At 39.6% G+C, this 18,175-nt stretch overlaps 1 protein-coding gene across 1 annotated transcript in view; it reads left to right on the top strand.

Annotated features, from left to right (window-relative positions):
• LOC124798781 (insulin receptor-like) overlaps positions 1-18,175 on the top strand; it is a 124,689-nt gene that overhangs the window by 90,978 nt on the left and 15,536 nt on the right. The window contains exons 15-18 of the mRNA XM_047262311.1: positions 1,424-1,589; positions 3,326-3,527; positions 9,314-9,479; positions 13,464-13,638. Coding sequence (XP_047118267.1) covers positions 1,424-1,589; positions 3,326-3,527; positions 9,314-9,479; positions 13,464-13,638 — 709 coding nt within the window. The remainder of the gene's footprint in view (positions 1-1,423; positions 1,590-3,325; positions 3,528-9,313; positions 9,480-13,463; positions 13,639-18,175) is intronic.

Below are 18,175 nucleotides of genomic sequence, written 5' to 3'. Positions count from 1 at the left end.
TGATCATGTGATGCCCCACTACACATGAAATTCCAAACAGAAATGCGGCAAAAGGTGTAAGAGCAGAGCAGACACCTCACGCAGGCTTCCTACATCATCGTAGCTACACATGCATAGTAACATCTGTCTGCTGGTGCTCTCCGGCAACTGCTCAAATGAACCTATGTCTAAGAGGTCGCGGGAAAATATTGCAAATGGTGGTTTGAGAAGTGTTACTTTCAAAGTAAATTTCCTCTTACACAAGATTAATTATGTTACACATGAGAATGTGCAATGAATTTCTTAAATCACAGAGCGTTTGACTCTTATTCAAAACTTAACACTTTGAGGACCAACCACTTAGAAAAATTTCAGTCATGGAAAACCAGACATTCACATCTTCCTTTAATATTTTACTGGCACATTTGTGTTTGTGATATCTTAAAGGGTAACCTTTGAAAAAAAAATTATATGTGAAAACTTATCTTTGCTTGTAACTATACTATACTTAATTTAAACATGACCTTTTCCTGTGTGTGTGTGTGTTTGTGCTACTTAACAGTGATGTTGCTATTGATTGACTGCAGTGTGTCCTTTGCTCTGAATATCTGCTGTCATTTGCTGGCAAGATAATGTGCTGTGAGCTATGATTGGCTGAGAAAAGTACATCGCAATCTCGATTTCAGTGCTTTGGAAACTAATATGCTGTCTTTGATGGAATTCATATTTATACTTAATACGAGAGTATGTAGTGTACATTTTGCTGCACATCAAAGATCATTCCGAAACACATTATTTTTCTCCTGGATTTAATTTCCTAATGTGCCTTGCAGGTCAATGCCACTGAATAAAACGTTTACCATTCAAAGGAGTGATAAGTTTTACAGTTACAAGGGGAAGTATACTGTCACTTAACATGAAGAAAGAGTATTTTCACCCAGGAAAATGAGTATTTTCACCCAGGAAGAAGTGTATTTTTAACTGGGACAGCCAGGGATTTTTTTTTTCTTGTCCATGTACACATCCTGATGACGATGCAAATCCATCCACCCACACAAACAGTGCTACTTTAAGGTTGTGTCTGCTGAAAATGGTTGTTGGACATAATTGACGTAAAAAAAGCTGGCTTACTTTGCTTTCGTGTCATATCGTACTTATTTGTGGATAACTGTAGAAGCTAAGATAGGGTTTCCAAGTTGCAAATGACATAATATGAATTATTTGTGAATTGAATTAAGAAAATTCTGTTAAAACGTGTTAAAAAAACTAAATATATTAAGTACTGCATTTCATTACATTTATTCCTTTGAGAAATTACTTATAAATAATAAATCCCTTTCTACAGCTGACAGTTCCATTCATAGAATCTGTGCCATCAATAAAAACAATATATAGAAGGTTTTGAAACCAGTATTTGGAATACAGTAAAATGTTTGTGTCACAGGACTTGCCGTCGTCTTCGAGTGTCAAGGTGCTCGTGGGCGGCCTAGTCAGCGCACTCCTGCTGCTTGCAGTCGTGTGTGCTGTCGGTATTTACATGCGACGCAGGTACCTGTCTCAGGTTCCGAGCATGTTGATTGCTTCTGTGAATCCCGAATATGTACAAACAAGTGAGTCATTAATGCTATATTCTGTGTAGAGATAATTTGCATTGCTGTATATACCAAATGGCTACAGAATATTTAACCATATACGTAGCACATGATACATTCACCATTAACAGCAACACCAGCACCTCCAAAAGCACTTAATGTGATTTTACTATCAAAGAATGTGTATTGCGTTTGATGTATATAAGGATTTTTAAAACCAGTGTTTAATGATGCAACAGCCATTATTTACCGGCCTCCAGCACATTACTCTCTGAAATCCAGAAACGTTTAATTTTCGTTCACGTACTAACCAACAGGTCCATTACAAGATACTCAAATGAAACAACTACTATTGTGTGAGATGATAGACTAATAATATTTTGTATGAAAGGCCTGGGGGGGGGGGGGGGGGGGCATAATGTGCACGTGCACATAAAACAGTAAGTTGGCTAAAATGTATGTTATCAGAATGAATTTCTTATGCATGCCTGTAATGCAGGGTGTATACACCATGGGACAAATGAGAGATCTGGGATAAATGTAGGAACTCTTTCATCTGGGTAAGACCCAGGTATTTTTTAGAATTCTGGGAGTTTTTCATTGTTTTGGTTTTCAGTTAAATTTTTGTGTTTGGACTGGTATGAATTGATACTCTAACAAAGAATTTTACTTCAGCCCGCTACTTCAGAAAAATGTGCAACAATAGAACATAAAAAAGAGAATAACACCAAAATGAAACTTTATTTGCAAATAAAATGTGCCATTTACAACAACAAAACACAGTGCACAAACAAGCAATTACTGATAGCAAAATGTTTCAAAGACTTTAGGATGAAGACTATACAGTACTTAGTAACAGCAAACTACTTTAATTGGGTGTGATGTCACAACTTTTCACATTTCTAATAGGCACCAAGAAAATATTGCAAATTGTGGTTTAGAAAGCATTACTTACAAATTTCCTTTTATGCAAAGTAAATTATACTATGTTACTGCTTAACCACACCACACAAACTTTTTGACAACCAAGATTATATGTGAAAGCTTACCTTCCTTTTAGCTACACTGCATGTATATTAATTTAAACCATTAAATTTTCCTAGTTGTATGTTTGCGCTACTTAACAGTGATATTACTATTGGCTGACTACATCATGTGTCCCGTGCTCTGAATATCTGCTGTCATTGGCTAGTAAGATCACGTGTAAGATTGGCTCACAAAAGCACATCATGCAGTGCAATCTCGATTTCAGTGCTGTGTAAGCTACCATGTAGTATTTGGTGAAATTCATATTTATACTTTTGTAATAGAAAAATATGTACTATACATGGTGCTGTGCGCCAAAGATATTTTTCCAAAACGCATTGCATTTTTAAGTCTTTGCTATTCAAAGGATTAAGTTGTTCAGCTTCAACAGAAAGTATATTGTCACTCAAGGTGGAAAAAATAGACTTTCACCCCAAGTATGGTGTATTTTCATCCAGAGAAAAGTGTAATTTTTCTTTACAAGGAAATCTGGGAAAAGTCCAGGATTTCTTTTTCCTTGTCTGCTATGCATTTTTTACATTTTTTTCTTTAATGACTGTTAACACTGACATCAAGTAGGATTGTTTGCTTCTTTTCTTTTGAATGTCTGATTCCATAATTTCATTAAGTTTATAAAGTTCACTTGTGCTTTCAGCTTTATGTGTCATATTTCTGTAAGACTTTAAATCAATTAAAGGAACCATGTTCTTGTTTGTCTCAAATTTCAGCATATGTGCCAGATGAGTGGGAAGTGCCACGTGAAAAGATAAAATTAGTCCGAGAATTGGGCCAGGGTTCATTTGGTATGGTGTGGGAAGGCATCTACTGCCACAAGACTGAAAATGAGAGGCGTTGTGCTGTCAAAACTGTGAATGAGCATGCCACTGACCGTGAACGGTCAGAGTTCCTAAATGAAGCATCTGTCATGAAGTAAGTTGTGCTGAAACTTTGAAATGTGAATACAAATTTATAAAATAATGGTTTATAAAATAACTTAATTTTAAAAAAGTCAAACCACAATAGAAAACAGCAGAAACAAAACAGAAAAGTCTTTTTTTCTCACCGCAGATGTGGGGAACTGTTCTTTTCATTGTAAAATTGAGTAACTTAGAAATTATATTATAAGCATGATTGACATGTACACTAGATGAAGAGTGTAAAATAAGAGTTTGTTGCTAATTATGATTCTCTGCTGCTTCTACTATCCACAGTCCTCTTTCTCTCATAATGACTACAAGTGAAAGGAGAACATTGTGTGTTTAGTTTGCTATAAAATTAAATAAAAAAGATGTGCTGCTAAGAGATTATTGCAAAATATCGCACACAGCTGAAGTTGTCAAGAAGTAATAAAAATCAATGAAACATCAAAGATATGTGTTTGATTCTCAGCATCAGCACACTGACAGCTATGCCCACAAGTACAGGTTTATTTAGACTTAGAACTCATTGACAATATGTAAAAAAATACTTATACACTTATTTACTTCCAGTGTCTAATAACATCCAAACATTAGAGGTGCCACCTTACTCTAGTCAATTCTGTAGTTTAAAAATTGATACCAAACTGTTAGGCAGGAAATCATAAATATATATAATTAGAATTTATTTAATGTGTAATAGTAGGTATTAATATAATGAAACCAACCAGTCACTTATTTTATAACCTAGTAAATACTTAAAATTGTATTTTATAGCTTCTCTAAATCCTGACATATAATGTCAGGAAGTGAGAGACTGCCTGAAAAATGACAGGTCTCTGATACAGCCATGGTAGTTCTGGCTTGCTTTCAAGGCAGAAATGAGTCTTGAAATGAAAATCTCATTGATGGCAGTTTCAATCAGGTGGAAACAATGGCTTACTGGTTGAAGCTACAACTGATCCTAGAACCAAAAACAGACCCATCTGCAGTATTGTGGCTTAAACATCCTCAGATTAAGAAATAAAATTGAAGAACTGACTTAGCGGAAAGAGAGAGTTTTTTACCACAGAAGTTAATGGGACATAGTGTAAGAAAACTGTAATCAGGAATGTACGAGGTGTGATAAAAAAGTAACAGTAATTTTTTTAATTCACGGGCTTTATACATCCAATTTTCAAATTTTTATATCTCGTTGCTACACATGTTCCTCATGTATGTTTGCATTTTCAGCTGTTTCAAATATTTGGTATACTGCTGACACTCGAAAATGTTATAAGTGTTTTCGAGTGCTCAATGAATTTTTATTTTTGAGAAAGACACATCAAAGAATTTTTTGAGAAAGGTGGATCAGAGAATTTGCATCAAATTTTGCTTGAAAAAGGAATAAAGTACAGCATTGCATTCAAAATGTTGACTGTGGCCTTTGGCGAATCTACTATGACTGGGGCAAGAATTTACAAGTGATGTAAGTGTTTGAAAGAAGGTTGAGAAGACGCTGAATATGACGTCCACCCAGGATACCCTACATCAATTACTGATGACGATGTGGAAGAAGTAAAGAAATGATTATGGGAAATTGCTGAATCACTATCAGAGAGGTTGCTGATAATCAAAGTCGACAGTGATCCAGAACGTCTAAAGAAGGTTACAACAGGTGATGAAACGTGGGTATGAAAACTGCCTGGAGAGCCAAGGCCAAACAAAATTCGACAAGTTTGATCACAGGTGAAGGTTTTTCCACTGTTTACTTCAATTACATTGGGGTAGTGCATCATGAGTCCATACCTTATGGTCGTACAATCAATAAGGAATACTACCTGCAAGTTACTTGTCATTTGTGTGAAGCAGTCTGGAAAATGACCAGAATTGTGGTAAAACCACTCGTTGAAATTGCATTACAATAATGCTACCGCTCATGCCTTATTGCTTGTGTGTGATTTCTTGGCAAAAAGCAAAACTGTTATGCTGTGTCAGCCACCATATTCACTGGTCATGTCCCCCTGCAACTTCTTTTTACTCCCGAGGCTGAATAGAACCGTGAAAGGCTGTTGTTTTCCCCCCATTGATGAGATAAAAACAGAATTGCTGAGGAGCTGAGCACTATAATGAAAAATGAGTTCCAGAAAAAGTGCTGGCACACGTGCATATATCTCAGGGGGGTTTCTTTGTAGGAGACAAAGTTGATGTCGATGAATACATAAAAATTCTTTAAGAAAAACAAAAATTCCTATTACTTTTTGATGACACATCATATGCCTTAAATATATGTTTTACTTGCGTGGAAACCCTTAAGAGTCAATACATGGAGCTGTGTTCTCCACAAAGATTTAGATGTGTGTTCTCCACAAAGATTTAGATTCTTGCTGTGGATTCTAGTTTGTTAGTAACAAAATAATTAAGCTGCCATTGAATTGGAATGGGAACAAATATTGTATGAGCCAGGTAACTTGTGAGCAGGATGCACCAAAGAAGAAAAAGCAGACTTTCTGAATGGCTCAGAAGAAAATATGGACTATGTTGGATTGCAAACAATGGAATATGAGCTTACACTGGCTCCGCATAGATGCCGTTAAAGAAATTTGTTGGGTGATCCCTCCCCTTATATTTTGATATGAGAAACAAGCTAGTTGTAGGTAACATTTAGTTCAAGAAATGGGATGCAAAACCACCCACTTTAGTCATTGACTGTATTCTGTAAAAATGAACATTCGCATGAGAAAACTACAAAATTATAAATCATAATTGCTGGCTATTACTGGCCTTCAAGGGGTGAAATATCAGTACTGCCGATAGACAGGCATAAAATTACACCACACTATCTTAGCTTTCAGAATAATAATGGTCTTGCAGAAGAGAGCGGTATAGGCTGGGGAAGCATAAAAAGGAAGGGCAGGCCACTCAAATCACAGGATGAAAGGGATTCACTTGTTTTGAGGACCTCATCCTCTTTAACTTTCGCCCAACCTATCCTCTTCTCCTCAAGGAAGGAGCTGTTATTATGAAAACTAGGATACCATCATGTATTTTTATGTGCACTATAGGCAGTACTGATGTAGACTATATTCTGTCAGATCTAAACATTTAAAAGAGTATCAGTTGTATCAGCGTAACCACAGGTTAACACCTATATGGAAACCACAGATATGGCAATGAGAAGACCTCAGGATGTCTGCAATAAAAGAATACCAAAAGTTAAAACTAGTTGCCTTCCTCGATAGAAGAATTCAAAGATCAGATTCAGATGTTTTTGCCTAAAGAGGAACTGAAATCTACAAATGAGAAATGAGTTCACAAAATGTTTAGTGTATCACAAGACATTAACTACTTCCATGAAGTTCAATTTACAAATGCATCAAAGAATATCGAAATGGAAAACTTGAAGAGGTTATAAAACTTGAAAGGAAGTCCTCTGAGGAGAAAGAAGAGGAAAAAGAAAAATCAAGTGATGGTGCTGCTCACATGAGCTATAAAACTGCACAACTTTTGCCAATACCCTTGTGCCCTTTCACGTAGGGTGATTTAATAAATGAACACTTGGCAGTTGCAGCTGAACTTTCATGTACTTTTCAGGCAGAAGAGTTTCACATGTGAATTTATCAGATGCAATAGTCGTGTGTCCCACATGGGCTGTGGCAGACGATGTTCAGAGCCAGTGTGCAAAACCTTTGTAAATAGTTTGCTGCATACTCCACAGCATTCTGTGAAAGTGCAGAATGCTCAGGCACGCAGTTGGCATGTGACATTCTTAGCAGTGTTGAAGAAAGTGTTGAAAATATAGGTTTGTCATGGAATTTATTAGATTTTGTGTTTGCAGCCAAAGCACCAGTCATGTTGGGAAATAAATCGGGATTTGTGGGGCAATGAATGGGAAAAAGCTCCAGTACCCAAGTCACTGATCTGTAAAGTAATTGATCTGCAGTGTGACAGGGAATATAATGCCATTTTAGATTTCTTGAGGCATTTCCCTCAAGACTGACTTTCTCATTTACATACACTATGTGTTCAAAAGTATACGGACAAACCCAAAAACATACGTTTTTCATATTGATGCATTGTGCTACCACCTACTGCCAGCTACTCCATATCAGTGACCTCAGTAGTCATTAGACATCATGAGAGAGCAGAGTGGGGCGCTCCACAGAACTCACGGACTTTGAAAGTGGGCAGGTGGTTGGGTGCCACTTGTGTCGTACATCTGTACTCGAGATTTCCACACTTCTAAACATCCCTGGATCCACTGTTTCTGATGTGATAGTGAAGTTGAAGTTGAAAGGTGAAGGGACATGTGCAGCACAAAAGTGTACAGGCCGACTTTGTCTGTTGACTGACAGAGACCGCTGACAGTTGAAGAGGGTCATAATGTGTAATAGGCAGACATCTGTACAGACCATCACACAGGTATTCCAAACTGCATCAGGATCCACTGCAAGTACTATGACAGTTAGGTGGGAGACGAGAAAACTTGGATTTCATGGTCGAACGGCTGCTTATAAGCCACGCATCCTACTGGTAAGTGCCAAACAACACCTCACTCGGTGTAAGGAGCATAAACATTGGATGATTGAACAGTGTAAAAAGTTGTGTGGAGTGATGAATCATGGTACACAATGTGGCGATCCGATGGAAGGGTGTGGGTATGGTGAATGCCCAGTTAACGTAATCTGCCAGGGTGTGTAGTGCCAGCTGTAAAATTCGGAGGTGGTGGTGTTATGGTGTGGTTGTGTTTCTCATGGAGGGGGCTTGCACCCATTGTTGTTTTGCTTTTGTGTGGCACTATCACAACACAGGCCTACATTGATGTTTTAAGCGCCTTCTTGCTTCCCACTGTTGAAGAGCAATTCAGAGATGGCAATTGCATCTTTCAACAGGATTGAGCACCTGTTCATAATGCACAGCCTGTGGTGGAGTGGTTACATGACAGTAACATCCCTGTAATGGACTGGCCTGCACATAGTCCTGTCCTGAATGCTGTAGAACACCTTAGGGATGTTTTGAAATGCCAACTTCGTGACAGGCCTCATCGACCGACATCGATACCTCTTCTCAGTGCAGCAGTCCGTGAAGAAAGGGCTTCCAGCACCTGACTGAACATACACTTACGAGAGTGGAAGTTGTCATCAAGACTAAGGGCGGGCCAACACCATAATGAATTTCAGCATTACCGATGGAGGGCGGCACGAAATTGTAAGTCATTTTCAGCCAGGTGTCCGGATACTTTTGATCACATAGTGTTAGTCTTCACACGACTCCCCACTTTATACCCTGTCACAGTGGAAAGGGTGTCATACATGCCGCTCACAGACTGGAGCTCACCGTCTGCGGACCACGTTTTCTGTGAAGTATCATTGAAGTTAAACATTTTCTCAGTTTGTATTCATTTGAAGTCCTCTGATCAATCTTTTTTTTATATATATGACTCATCTGATAAAAGAAGCAGAGTTCAAATCCTGTCCAATTATTTATATTTTCCCCCCAAAATTGCATACAGCATATGCTGTAATGGTGGTTTTGAAAACACTTTGAACAGTTTCCTTCTTCACCGTTCTGAGCTTGAGCTCCACTTCTGTTGACTTCGTAATTGATGAGATATTGAACCCAAATCTCCCTTTTTTATTCAACTTATTAAGAACCCCTTTTCTTGTCACATGAGATCTACAACATTATTGTACCTTAGTTCTGTCTTTTCTGATGTCAGTTTTGAGCAAAAATGTTTTTTATTTACATTTCATATCAAATGCTTAACAAGGAATTGTCATGTGCCATTAATTTTTTTAATGCAGTGGAAATTTTTTGCAGGGCATTCAACACACATCATGTGGTTCAATTGTTGGGTGTAGTCTCCAAAGGACAACCTGTTTTAGTTGTCATGGAACTCATGGCCAATGGTGATCTGAAAACGTATCTGCGCTCTCACAGACCAGATGTAAATATGGACCCATCACGGCAGCCACCTACTCTAAAGGTAGAGCCAGATTTTTTCAGAATGATCATCGCAACAGTTGTTTCAAATTGGCAATAATAACTCAAATATCAGCAAGCAATGCTGAACGTAAATTTATATGCATAGCATTGAAGAGTAATACGTGATACCAGAAAATTAGTAATGAAACTGACTGTGGTTTGTGATTCTGTGTGGACATTTGTTATGAAATTTTCTAACTATTTATTTAGTTGTTGTATTCTGTCATGTAATTGTTTCTGTCACAAATGACTGGAAATGAAGGTTATCAGCTGTACTTCAGAGTGACTGTCTATTGAGGACATTATCAAGTATCATGTAAAATTTGTTGCTCACTAAGGATGTAGTTAAAATCATACACAAAATATGTTTAATAATTATGAAAAGGATAGATTCTTACTCCCCATAAAAATGTCACACTTAATTGTAGTCAGGCACAACGGAAAGACTTGCACACTGAGCTTTCTTCGGAAAAGAAAGGAAAACACACACAAAAAAAAGGCAAACACATCTTATGTGCGCATGACCACTGTCTCTGGCTGCTCTAGCCAGACTGGCTAGATCAGCCAGAGATTGTGGTTATGTATGTGAAGGTGTGCCTGCTTGTGTGTGTGTGTGTTTTCCTTTCTTTTCAGAAGAAGTCTTTGGCCAAAAGCTCAGTGTGTAACAGTCTTTCCATTGTGCCTTTCTGCAACTTGACATACCCTTTTCACAATTGTTGATATTCCAACATGAACTTTCCATTGTTTGAGAGAACATTTTTACTCATTTAGTTACTAAAAAAAATATACATTTTCAATTTACCTGTGACACCAACATAAACTGCTTGGTTTTCTAACATATGAGAATATGTCACTAAATGAATTGTTTATAGTGTTATTTTTTCCTCCATCCCATCAATGTCCAATCCATATTAATATCCACACCTATATCCATTCTCTGCAAACTGCTGTGAACTGCATGGAAGAGGATAGTTCTCATTGCACTCCTTACTAGGGCTTCTTCATACTCCATTCACATATGGAATGTGGGAAGAACGATTGCTTAAATGCCTTTGTGTGTACTGTAATTATATTAATCTTGTCTTTGTGATCTGTATGACAATGATATAAAGTAGGTTTTTCAGTAGATTTCTCTCTTAAAGCTGCATCTTGAAACTTTATAAATAAGCTTCCAAGGAATAGTTCACATCTGTTTTTCAGTGTCTGCCAATTCAGGATTTTCAGCATCTCTGTGACACTTTTCCATTTATCCAACAAATCTTTGACCCTTATTGGAAGTCAAGAAATACTGGATCTCCTTGACTACATTAAACCATGGCTTTCAGGATATCAAGTGAGAAAAATGTGAGTTGAGTTTCACATGATCGATGTTTTTGGAATCCATGCTGGTTGGCATGGAGGAGGTCATTCTCTTTGAGATACTTTATTACATATATTTTCAGAATGTGTTCTAAGGTTCTACAAAAGATAGGTATCAAAGTGTTGGATTGTAGTTTTGTGGTACCCTTTTTGTTGATGGGAGTGACCTGCAATTTCTTCCAACTATTGGCCACAGATTTTTGTTCAGGGTACCTTCAGTATACCATCGTTGAAACAGGGGCTAAATCTGCTCAAAAGTCTGTGCAGAATCAGGCCTCATTGCCTCATTCAAGTTCAGTGATTTCAGCTGTTTCACAACTCCACTGACATTAATACCTACAGCATTCAGCTTTGCGGTGGAGCTAAAATGAAAGTGAGCAATGTTCATGAACTTTTCTTTTTAAAAGACCATTTCAAAACCTAATTCAGCATTTCTGATTTTGCATGACGACCCTCAATTTCGTTTTCTCTCTTATCCCTGAGTGTCTGGACATAAACTTTGCTGTAGGTGACTGCGTTTCTGTAAGGGCAGAATATCTTTGGATTTTGTGAGAGATCTTTTGGTAAGATTCTGCTATGTAAGGCATTGAGGGCTTCATAAATATCCCTTTTGATAGCCAAATGTAGTGGATGCATAACTCTATACTGTTTTTCATACCCATTGTACAGAAGGTGATGCTTCTCTAGAAGTTTCTTTACAGAGATACTATAGGATGAAGAATCCTTTCTGTGACAAGCTGTTCTGCTAGGTACTTGCACTGATTAGTCAGAGCATTATGACCACCAACCTATTATTGATATAAACCCTTCCAGGCAATAGCAAGCATTACCTGGCGTGGAATGACTGCTAGTCAGATACATGCCCCTGTGCATGTAGTATGAGTGAGAGTGCTGTCTGTGTGGAGAATGGGGAAGGTGCACAATGTATCTGAGTTTGACCAAGGGCAGATTGTGATGTCCCGGAGGCTCGGTATGAGCATTTCAGAAATTACATGACTTGTTGGATATTTGAGGAATGCTGTGATGAGTGTCTATGACACATGGTGAAACCAAGATGGAACCTCATCCACATGTCATGGGGTTGGGCAGTCACTCTTCATTATGGGTGTCAGATATCATAAGCTGGACAGACTGGTAAAACAGGACAGGTGGCGAACTGAGGTGGAACTAACATCGGACTTTAATGCTGGGCATAGCACAAGTGTGTTTGAACACACAGTGCACTGAACACCCCTAACAATGTGCCTTTGCAGCATACAACCCATGCTTGTGCCAATGTTAACACCATGACATTGGTAACTACAACTGAAATGGGCACATGACAGTCGGCACTGTACATTGGCGCAGTGGCAGAGATTGGGGAACATTCGTGTGGACACCTGTGAGTTCAGTGGAACTCATGCAAGGCACCATAACGGCCAAGGAGTATCGTACACTGGTGGTAGACCGTGAACACCCCTTCTTGACGAATATGTGTCTCAACGGGAGTTGCATATTTCAGCTAGATAATGCACCATTTCACAAGGCCAGTAGTCTGATGGTGTGGTTCAAAAACTCAATGGCAAGTTCCAATTGATGTGCTGGCCCCCAGCTCGCCAGATCTGAACCCAGCCAAACACATGCGGGGTGTAACTGAATGTGGCATCAGAGCTTATCATCATCTCCCTGGAATTTGTGGGAATTAGGTGATTTGTGTGTGCAGATGTGATACCAACTCCCTCCAGCAACCTACCAAGGCTTCATTGCTTCCATGCCATGACGCACCATCACTGTTATCTGTGCCAAAGGTGGCTATATGTACTGGCTAGCAAGCAGGTGATCTCAATGTTCTGGCTGATCAATGTATGTACCCGGCGTTTGGTCAGCTATTCTTCTAAATTTGAGCCACAGCTCCTTTTCATGCTCCTGCCCAGAGCTCAGTGGTTTAAGTTCCTCTTGGAGATATGGCACTGCACCTCTTTATCAGTTTGATGAACATATAGATCTCTGTACTTGTTTTAGTTGCACTTTGCACTTTGGTAACTATTGTTGGTATAACTGTCTCATGGAACTGATACCAATTTCAACGTGGACATCCCAAAATGGTCATGTGTAATTGTTGCCATTTGATCCAGTATATTTCCATCATGAGTGGGCTAGAAGCTGATGTAGTCCACTGGCCTGCAATAACTGGTGCCCCAGGCTGAAAGACCCTGTAGCTCTCCTCACAGTTCACATTAAATGACGAGTTTTCTATCTTGATGTGGCTACTAATTAGTACAGGTTAAATAAAGATTATTTTTATACAAAAATTTAGGATTTTGATGAGAATTCTTGAAATGTTTAAGGCTGTACAGGCAGTCCCAGGAGGATTAGTTCTTGTTCAATAGAAGAGAGGTGTTTTACAATAGCGAAGATGAGGAAGTTACGCATTTTTGTGCCCATGTTTATTAGAATTTTTTGCTTCGAGTGATTGTTCCTGTCACACCCTTAAATATTGACCATTTCTCCTGGACACCCTGGCTATTTGTATTACTATAAGGCAGTACTAATAATTTTGTGTTCAGCTAAAAATTTATTTTGTATTAGTTTAAAATAAAATATGTTAAAATGCATTATTTAGTTTTTCTTAACATTTCATTTTCAGCGCATATTACAAATGGCAATAGAAATAGCTGATGGTATGGCATATCTCTCAGCAAAGAAGTTTGTGCATCGTGATCTCGCAGCCCGTAACTGTATGGTTGCAGAGGATCTCACTGTAAAAATTGGTGACTTTGGAATGACAAGGGACATCTACGAGACTGATTATTATCGAAAAGGTATGTGTAGTATTCAGAGTATAAATATACTGCAGTTTTGGATCACACTTATGTAGTATCATATTCATTTTTGTGTAGTGGATCATGAGAAGGAAGTATACATTTAGTCATTTTTTTTGACAATATATATAAAATGTATGTTCTAGTTCTCATTTAAAATTTCCTTTTGCTGACAAAGGAACATAAGCACAGATTGCCTTGTTTCTGCCATCATCATCATCATCATCATCATCATAGCAGAAGATCTTGCCAAGAACCCAAGAAAATTCTGATCCTGTGTAATGTCACTAAGCAATGCTAAGTCTCCTATCCAGTCATTCGTTGATCAGTCTGGTGTGCCAGTAGAAGATAGCAAAAGGAAAGCTGAAGTTTTAAATTTTGCATTTAGGAATCGTTCATACAGAAAAACCATGCAAACATACCATCATTTGACCATTGCACAGACTCCCATATGGAGGACATAGTAATAAACATCACTGGTGTAGAGAAACAACAGAAGGAGTTGCAAGCAGATAAGTCACCAGGTCCTGTGGAATCCTAGTTCAGTGTTACAAAGAGTACTCTACGGCATTGGCCCATTACTTAGCTTGTATTTATCGTGAATCTCTCACTCAGCCCAAGCCCCCAAGTGACTGGAATAAAGCACAGGTGACTCCTGTATTAAAAAAAAATTATGAACCAGTATCCCTACATTGATTTGCAGCATAGTTCTTGAACATATTCACAGTCTGAATATAATAAATTTCCTTGAGATGGAAAAACTTCTGTCCATGAATAAGCAAGGTTTTGGGAAGTATTGCTCGCACAAAATTCATTTTGCTCTGTTCTCACATGATGTCCTGTGAAGTATGGATGAAGGGCAACATGCGGATTCCATATTCTTAGATTTTCGAAATGCATTTTGACATATGGTGCCTGACTGCAGACTGTTAACAAAGGTATGAGTGTACAGAATAGGTTTCCAGATATACACTCCTGGAAATTGAAATAAGAACACCGTGAATTCATTGTCCCAGGAAGGGGAAACTTTATTGACACATTCCTGGGGTCAGATACATCACATGATCACACTGACAGAACCACAGGCACATAGACACAGGCAACAGAGCATGCACAATGTCGGCACTAGTACAGTGTATATCCACCTTTCGCAGCAATGCAGGCTGCTATTCTCACATGGAGACGATCGTAGAGATGCTGGATGTAGTCCTGTGGAACGGCTTGCCATGCCATTTCCACCTGGCGCCTCAGTTGGACCAGCGTTCGTGCTGGACGTGCAGACCGCGTGAGACGACACTTCATCCAGTCCCAAACATGCTCAATGGGGGACAGATCCGGAGATCTTGCTGGCCAGGGTAGTTGACTTACACCTTCTAGAGCACGTTGGGTGGCACGGGATACATGCGGACGTGCATTGTCCTGTTGGAACAGCAAGTTCCCTTGCCGGTCTAGGAATGGTAGAACGATGCATTCGATGACGGTTTGGATGTACCGTGCACTATTCAGTGTCCCCTCGACGATCACCAGTGGTGTACGGCCAGTGTAGGAGATCGCTCCCCACACCATGAAGCCGGGTGTTGGCCCTGTGTGCCTCGGTCGTATGCAGTCCTGATTGTGGCGCTCACCTGCACGGCGCCAAACACGCATACGACCATCATTGGCACCAAGGCAGAAGCGACTCTCATCGCTGAAGACGACACGTCTCCATTCGTCCCTCCATTCACGCCTGTCGCGACACCACTGGAGGCGGGCTGCACGATGTTGGGGCGTGAGCGGAAGACGGCCTAACGGTGTGCGGGAACGTAGCCCAGCTTCATGGAGACGGTTGCGAATGGTCCTCGCCGATACCCCAGGAGCAACAGTGTCCCTAATTTGCTGGGAAGTGGCGGTGCAGTCCCCTACGGCACTGCGTAGGATCCTACGTTCTTGGCGTGCATCCGTGCGTCGCTGCGGTCCGGTCCCAGGTCGACGGGCACGTGCACCTTCCGCCGACCACTGGCGACAACATCGATGTACTGTGGAGACCTCACGCCCCACGTGTTGAGCAATTCGGCGGTACGTCCACCCGGCCTCCCGCATGCCCACTATACGCCCTCGCTCAAAGTCCGTCAACTGCACATACGGTTCACGTCCACGCTGTCGCGGCATGCTACCAGTGTTAAAGACTGCGATGGAGCTCCGTATGCCACGGCAAACTGGCTGACACTGACGGCGGCGGTGCACAAATGCTGCGCCGCTAGCGCCATTCGACGCCCAACACCGCGGTTCCTGGTGTGTCCACTTTGCCATGCGTGTGATCATTGCTTGTACAGCCCTCTCGCAGTGTCCGGAGCAAGTATGGTGGGTCTGACACACCGGTGTCAATGTGTTCTTTTTTCCATTTCCAGGAGTGTATTTAGTGGCTCCAAGACTTTTTAAGTAATAGAACCCAGTACATTGTTCTTGACGACGTCAGAGACATGGGTATCGTTAGGAGTGCCCCATGGATGCGTAATAGGACCGCTGTTATCCTCTATTTACGTAAATAATCTGGAGGATAGGGCAGGTAGCAGTCTGCGGCTGTTTGCTAATGAGGCTATGGTGCATGGAAAGGTGTCGTTGTTGATTGACTGTAAAAGGATACAATATGACTTACACAAAATTTCTAGTTGATGTGATGAATGGAAGCTAGCTCTAAATATAGAAAAATGCAGATGAGTTGGAAAAACAAACCTATGATGTAGTAGTGTGCTGTTTTACACAGTCAAGTTGATTAAATATCTAGGTGTAACGTTACAAAGCGATATGAAATGGAACGAGCGTGTAAGGATATTAGTAGAGAAGGTGAATGTTGATCTTGGTTTACTGGGAGAATTTTAGGAAAGTGTGTATCATTTGTAAAGGAGATCATATACAGGTCACTAGTGCAACCCATTTTTGAGTGCTGCTCGAGTGTTTGGGATCTGCACCAGGTTCAGATTAGAGGAAGGCATTGAAGCAGTTCAGAGGTGGGCTACAAGATTTGTCAGCAGTGTGTTTAGGTAACATGCAAGTATTACAGAGATGTTGCAGCAACTCAGATAGGAATGCCTGGAATGAAAGTGGCTTTCTTTTCAAGGAACACTGTTGAGAAAATTTAAACAGTCAGCTTTTCAAACTGACTGCAGAATGAATCCACTACTGCCAACCAACATTTCGCATGAGGACCACAAATATGAGAGAAATTGGGGTTTATACGAAGGCATACAGTCAGTCATTTTTCCCTCACTCTTTTTGTGATTAGGATAGGAAAGGAAATTACCAACTGTGGTACAGGGTCCCCTCCACCATGCACTGTATCATGGCTTGTGGAGTATGTGTGTAGATGCAGATGTAGATCATCATCATTATACTCATCATCATCCATATGAAAACCACTGCTGGATAATCCTCTGTAAAACATGCTTCAGAACTGTATATATTTTTGTTTGCTCCTGTATTTTTTTAGTACCATCTGTTTATCATCTATTGTGTTATTATATCTTATCTATAGAAATCCATCAAATAACGTCCTTTGTCCGCTACCATCAAATTGCAGGACAAGTCTACCTTGAATTAATTTTAGTTGCATTCATAATTAAGTTTTCCACTCTCATCTGTACCTATTCAATTAGTCTGATTTGATGTCTCTCGTACTCATACCTAGCATATACCACCTCATTAATGATTCAGCAACCCGTAGTTTTTGAATGATTTTCACATTCAAAGTCTGTGCCTCATTGCCACAACTCAGTTTTTGTGGTACGCACAGACTGTACACCTTCTGTTTCAAACACATTAAAATGTTTGTTTTGAAAACAATATTTAGTTTTCAGAAGCACTCCACTGCTTTTATATTCTTCTGTTGATTTATTTTTCTGTCCATCCGGCCATTGTCTCCAAATGCCTTAAACACAAACACCTGTGGATTCTATAACATCTATTTTTGATGTGTTGATTATGCATTATTTAAGTATTGCTACAATTGATTTTCAATCTGACTTTCAAACTGACTTTCAAATATCTTTTCCATTCTGGGCACAAAACACTGCAGTTATTATTGAAAAAGTGGAAGTACTATGTGTGAACTGCAACTGGCCACTTTATGTTTCAAAACTATTTAAACTATTTAATAATCAATTAGCTAGCTTCCAAACCACTGTAGACTCATCAGCTGGTGGTGGCCACTGACAGGAGCTTTTCCTTTTCCACCCCGGTGCAACCAGTTTCAGAGTTGTGGGGATCTTATAATCTTGTGAGTTGTTATCGTGACACTTTAAAAGACTCCATTATTTACCAGAATGGAAAATACAGCACTTAGACACAAGGGGTTGTAGCATGCAGCAATTAATTTAATTTGACTGTTACAGGTCAACATAAAAATTTGTTAACAACTGTTGTGATATCTAAAGATCTGGATGCATACTTATCAGCGGTGAATGAAATTTATGTGCATGAGAATAGGTTTGATTAATCCAGACATTGTATTTGAATGGAGCCCATTCTCAGTTCCTTTCAGATTCACTGATTCAGTGCACGT

This window comes from Schistocerca piceifrons, chromosome 5 (genome assembly GCF_021461385.2).
Source record: "Schistocerca piceifrons isolate TAMUIC-IGC-003096 chromosome 5, iqSchPice1.1, whole genome shotgun sequence".
Classification (NCBI taxonomy): Eukaryota; Metazoa; Arthropoda; class Insecta; order Orthoptera; family Acrididae; genus Schistocerca; species Schistocerca piceifrons.
This window is presented reverse-complemented; position numbering and strand designations above follow the sequence as displayed.